Here is a 6000-nt window from a genome sequence, read left to right as displayed (position 1 = left end):
GCAGTGGAGGTACCGAGCGCTTGATGTTTATTATTACCGAACACCTACAGGACATGGTGAGAGGCAAGGGGCAATGTCCTTTAAGCTTTCATTCACTCACTTATTCACACAGTCACTCATTCAACAAACATTTACTGAGCTTCGAGGAGGTGTCAGGCATGGAGCTTGGCTCTGATGACACAATGGTGAGCAGTGCCTGCTCTCAGAAAGTAGATCTAGTGAAGGAGTTTATAGTCTAATGTAGTGCTGTGTTCCCAGAAGGTGGGGCATGGGGGGTGCAGATATTGAGACACAGTAGGGCGCTACATCACACTGCGTTATCTACTCATCTACACAATTATCATTCTTTTGGTTACCTTTCCATCCTCCCGATTCCATCCAGGAGAGCGTCCCGGTGGATATGAGTGTGCCGTTAGCATCTTTCTAATATTTGTTAATGTCAGTCTCTAACAGATAAAAGAAGGCTTCAGATGCAGATGCTTTGGGCAGGTGGCAGCATCTGGAGAGATTGTACTACTACGGATATCTTTTGCCATTCAAACTAAGAAACCAGAAAGACTTTTTTTTTTTTCTTTCCTTTCAGATGGTGCACAAATACGACCAGCGTTTGTGAAGATGGGTCCCCTCACCAGCCCCATTTTACAGTTGAGGAAAGTGAGTCTCTTTGGGGATGGGATGGACAGACGGTATAGGGAGCTCTCTTTTAAATGTTGGGCAAGCAAAGCCAAGAATGGCCTTTGTGGCGGAGATGTATACCTACCGATATATAAACTAAGATTGCTCCTCCCCTACCTCTGCAGTACGTGTGTGCGTCTGTGTGTGTAAGTGTGTGGAGCCACAGGCCTTTCCGAATGAGTGACAGCGGGAGCCCATCCCTCCAGGAGACGCGTGCGGAATGACCAATGGGATGGATGCGGGGTGGACGGGCACCGGTCTCTGCAGAGGCCGGGTGGAATCCGTGGCGCCCACCCTCGCCACCGCGCACCCCCACCCCGAGTCCCCGCCGGTCCTTCCGCGGGGGGCGCCCTCAAGGTGCCCGTCCCGCCCTCCGCCCCTAGTGCAACCCCGGCGCCCCGCAGCGGGGAGGCGGCGGGCTCAGGTCCGGGCATCGCAGGCTGCGGGCCCCGCGCCGCAGCGCTGCGGCTCGGAGCGCTTCGCCTCGGGGTGCCAATATGCAAAGCAGCTGGCGGCGCTGGGCGGGGCCCGGGCGCCATGCAAATGAAGGGGGCGGGGCCCGCCGTGGCCCCGCCTCCCTCCCCCGCAGCTGGGGCCAGCGGTGCCTCGCGCAGCTGGACGAGCGGCGGCAGCTGGGCGAGTGACAGCCCCAGCTCCGCGCGCCGCGGCGGCCAGAGCGGCGCAGGGGAAGCGCCCGCGGCCCCGGGCGGCAGCAGCGGCCGCCTCCTCGCGCGCCTCCCGGGCCCGCCGCCCGCGGCCCCGCGGCCCCGGGGCCGGCACCTCTCGGCTCCCGCTCCCCGCGCGCAAGATGGCTGACCCGGCTGCGGGGCCGCCGCCGAGCGAGGGCGAGGAGAGCACCGTGCGCTTCGCCCGCAAAGGCGCCCTCCGGCAGAAGAACGTGCACGAGGTGAAGAACCACAAATTCACCGCCCGCTTCTTCAAGCAGCCCACCTTCTGCAGCCACTGCACCGACTTCATCTGGTGAGAGCGCGCGGCGCAGGGCACCCTCCCGGGGCCCCGGACGCCCGGGTGCCCAGTCCTGCGCCCCCCCCTCCCCCCCCCCCCCGGCCCCCGCCCCGGCCCCCGCCCCGGCCGCGGGGCGCCTCCTTGCCCGGTCTCCCCCCCAGCCCCCTCGGGAGCGCCCCGGGGCCGTGGCGCGGGCGCCGGCTCTGCACCTGCTCGGAGCGCGGGGTGGCCGTCCCTGGCCCCTGGGGGGGCAGCGCCTCGAGTGCCCGCTCGCCGGGCTTCCCCGTCTCCCCGCCTCCTTCCGGGCCCGCGGCGCCTGTACCCCCTCCCCTGCTTTCCGGGGGCAGCGCCCTGGGTGTCCTCTCTCTGCCTTCCCGCGGGCGCGGGGCATCCTCTGCTCCCCTCCCGTGTCTCCCGCCTGGCGCCCTGGGTTATCGATGGTTGCGCTTCCCTGCGGGCCACGGGTCCCCTTCGCGCTCCTCAGTGTCCCCTTCGCGTTTCCCCTTCGCGTCCCTGCGGGGACTTTTCTCCCCCGTCGCCCTGGGCTGGGGGAGCCTTTTCTGTCTCCCCAGTTCCCCCAGGGAACTCCACCGCCTCGGGGTCTCTCTCTCCTCCTCCGTCTGGATCCGTCTGGATGCGTCTTTATCGCTTCTCGTTCCCCGAAGGTCCTCGGGCATCTCTGTGGGCAGACCTCCCGCCTGCCCCCCACTTCCCGCGACGGAACCGCTCCCCCCATCCCGCCACCTGGTGGTCGCAGCCTCCTTTCTTCTGCCTTCCGAGGGGAGGTGGGGGTTACCGCTCAGCTGCCCCCTTCCCCCAAAGGCGGAAGACTCTTGGGCACCCGCCTGCGGCTAGGAGGTTGCACCTGGGGTAGAGAGGCCGGGGAAGGGGGGAACTAGCCGGTGGCTGGGCCCCTAGGGCTGCCTGACGTGCCTCTTTCTGCCTTTGCAGGGGCTTCGGGAAGCAAGGATTCCAGTGCCAAGGTAGGCTGTGGGGCTCCGGGAATGCCTTTTGTGGAAGAGATGGTGAAAACACTTTCTAGAAGTGACTGAGTTAGGCAGAAGGCGAAGGACAGAGTGACCTGCCAAGCTGGGACTGTACCACCGCAAAAGGGCCCTTTGAAGGGCTGTGTGTGCAGGCAGTGATGCTCCATCCAGGAAAGGCGGGTGGAGCCAGAGGCCCTACCTGCCAAGGAAGAGCGTGCACCCTTTCTCCCTTCCTGGCAGCAAAGCGTCCAGTTCTGTCTCCTGAACCTATCCCGCTTGGTCAGTCTTGCTTCTGGAGCAAGGGTCCCCAGGGGCCATTTCTGGGAGGACGCCCTCCTCTCCCTAATTCCTGCTCACTCGCCCTTGCTCATCTCGCAGAGTGAGGTTCTGTCCCTTCCCCTGCTTCACAGAAGTCTCCACAGGTGGCTGCTGCCTCTGCATATGGTGCATCCCCTGGAAGGGTGACTGTGGGTGTCCCCTGGGCCTCCTCTCTCCCAAAAAAAGGTCACTCCAGATGGGGTGCTTCTCAGACATGGGTTTAAATCGCCCTTTCTATCTTCTGGCTGCATACAGGAAGGACTCCAAGTGACTGGCAACCTGGGTCCTTGCACCTGGTTCGAGGTCCTTGACCCTAGCCAGGGATGCTCAACCTCGTGGTGACTTTTAACCGTGTGCAAGGTGGCCTTGGCCGTCTCTGGTTGTAAATTCACCCTCCAGGGTCAAGTTGCCTATGGACCTATTTAGCCTTTGGGCTGTCGAACATTTTTTGAATTTGATGTCAACCTTTAGAACCGGGAGATTTTACCCAGATACTTGAATTTTCAGCTTCCAGTTTGCGAAGATTTGGTCCCACTTTCTTGTTGGAACAGTCATCTGGAGCTATTTTCATAGACGGGGCGTACATTCACCATTTCATCCCAGTCCTTCCCAGCTGGGCTTGTTTCACCAGTTTCTGGCTCCTGTAGACATTTGAGTTTGCAACTAATGTTCTGGAAATTTTTTTCCCTCCCCAATTTTTGGCCAGATGTGGTTGAGTTTGGGGAGAACTGTCTCATTTCTGGAGTGTGTCGTAGGGGTACATTGACTGCCCTGGGGAACTGGGTTTGATCAGAAGAAAGCATTAAGCCTTCAAGAGTCAGAGATGTGACTTAGCTGTGTCTGTGGTGTTGTAGCACTCCACCCTCCAGGGAAAAGTCAAGTGATCCCTGGTGAGTGTGGGTGGCATTGTCAGTTGTACAGGATGCTGGCAGCATGGCACTGCCGTCTCAGAAGACTTGTAGGTTCCCTCCCTCACCTGAGATCCAGGGAAGAGCTGGCTCATCCAGTGAACCTTGCAGACCTGCCCAGCCTCTCTTACCAAGGAGTAGAACCCCAGTCTCACGCTCTGCACCAGAGGACTTCCCAAATCCCTTTATTATTTTTTTCAGCTTTATATACTCTTTTTAAAATTTTATTATTATTTTAAAAATATTTATTTATTTATTTGACAGAGAGAGAGAGAGAGAGAGAGCACAAGCAGGGGGAGCAGCAGAGGGGGAGGGAGAAGCAGGCTCCCTGCTAAGCAGGGAGCCTGATGTGGGGACTCCATCTCAGGACCCCGGGGTCATGACCAGAGCTGGAGGCAGATGCTTAATGGACTAAGCCACCCAGGCGCCCCTATTGTATTATTATTTTAATCGAAGTACAATTAATTTACAATGTTATATTAGTTTCACATCTTCCCAAATCCCTTTAAAGTAGCAATAGCTTAGAATCTGTTGCAAACAGTTAGATTGTTTCCTAGAACTTTGGCCCCTAAAGCACAATACCAGTGGCATCTTAGTGCTGGAATGTGTAGATGATCTTTGAGGTTACCTTTCACTTTCATGAATGAGTTTCTGTCTTTGTCGCTTGCTGGGATTGGGGGTGAATTTTGAACATTTTTACTGCTACTTTCCCACCTGCTCTGTAGTTACTGATGCTTGGGGCAGGCACTCTGGAATGTGTAGGTGATAACAGGAGATCCTGTTTTTCAAAACCTGGAAAGTGGTAGGAATTTTCTGGTGTAGTGAGAGTACAGCGGAATTAAACTTTCTAATCAAATATGGCAACTTTAGAGGTAGACAGTACTTACTATTTTATCAGCTTTCTTTTTCTCTTCTCCCTGAGAGGCAGTGTAGGGTAGCGGGTGTATGTACAGGCCATCAGGCAGGTCACTGTGGTTTTGAATCTTGGCTTTTGGGACTTCCCAACCATCTTATTTAGCTCAGATTCCTTGTCTATAAAATGGGTCCAATAAATAGTACCTACTTTAAAAAGTTGCTGTGTAGGGGCACTTGGGTGGTTCAATTGGTTAAACATCTGACCCTTGATTTTGGCTCAGGTCATGATCTCAGGGTCCTGAGATCGAACCCGGATGTTGGGCTCCACACTGGGTGTGGAGCCTGCTTGAAATTCTCTCTTCCTCCCCTATCCCTCCCCTGCTGCATGCACATGTACTCTCTGTTTCCCCAAAATAAAAAAAAAAAAATCTTTTAGAAAAAGTACACCTGATTAAAATGAGTTCCACATTTTATAGAGAATATGTATGGTTTTATTCCTTCAGTTAAGTCAGCAGTCCAGAGCCCAGGGTGGGTCCTAGTTTCTTCCAGTTTTCAGTTCCACCATCCAGAAGTGACACTTATCCCATAGTCCAAGATGCTAGACTATCTAGTCATCACATCTTTATTTCAGCTAGCAGGAAGGAGGAAAGCGTAAAAGAAAGGCAAAGGCCATATGCTCACTGTCACTTATGGAAGTTGCTGCAAGATACTTCTGCCTATATGCTGTTAGCTAGGACTTAAGCTTAATCACACACCACACCTAACTACAAATCACACACCCACACCTAACTACATGAATGGACAATGTAATGTTAATTCCAGGTAGCCCTCTTTTGGGCTACAAGTTAGGGCAGGGAGTTCTTCCATTTCAAAAATAGAAGGGGAGGGGCATCTGGGTGGCAAAGTCCCTTGATCATCAGACTCTTGGTTTTGGCTCAGGTCGTTGATTGCAGGATCATGGGATTGAGCTCCGTGTTTGGTTTGTGCTCAACGTGGAGTCTGCTTAAGACTCCCTCTTCCTCTGCCCCTACCTTTTTAAAAAACAAAACAAAACATTTCTTTCAATTTATTTATTCATAGAGGCACACACACAGAGAGAGAGGCAGAGACACAGGCAGAGGGAGATGCAGACACCACGCAGAGAGCCTGATGTGGGACTCGATCCAGGGTCTCCAGGATCACGCCCTAGGCTGCAGGCAGCGCCAAACCGCTGCGCCACCAGGGCTGCCCTTTTTTTTTTGTTTTAAGATTTTATTTATTTATTCATGAGAGACACAGAGAGAGAAGCAGAA

At 55.1% G+C, this 6000-nt stretch overlaps 1 protein-coding gene across 2 annotated transcripts in view; it reads left to right on the top strand.

The window, feature by feature from the left end:
• The first annotated feature begins 1446 nt into the window (after positions 1-1446).
• Positions 1447-6000, top strand: part of PRKCB (protein kinase C beta) — a 325066-nt gene continuing 320512 nt past the window's right edge. Inside the window, exons 1-2 of one of the 2 annotated variants that reach the window (XM_025416162.3) lie at positions 1447-1656; positions 2593-2624. In XM_025416162.3, the coding sequence (XP_025271947.1) occupies positions 1484-1656; positions 2593-2624 (205 nt within the window). In that variant the 5' untranslated portion in view covers positions 1447-1483. The remainder of the gene's footprint in view (positions 1657-2592; positions 2625-6000) is intronic. The other variant, XM_025416163.3, reaches the window with a different exon arrangement.

Source organism: Canis lupus, chromosome 6 (assembly GCF_003254725.2).
Source record: "Canis lupus dingo isolate Sandy chromosome 6, ASM325472v2, whole genome shotgun sequence".
Lineage (NCBI taxonomy): Eukaryota > Metazoa > Chordata > Mammalia > Carnivora > Canidae > Canis > Canis lupus.
Note: the sequence above shows the minus strand (reverse complement) of the source record. Positions and strands in the feature narration are given on the sequence as shown.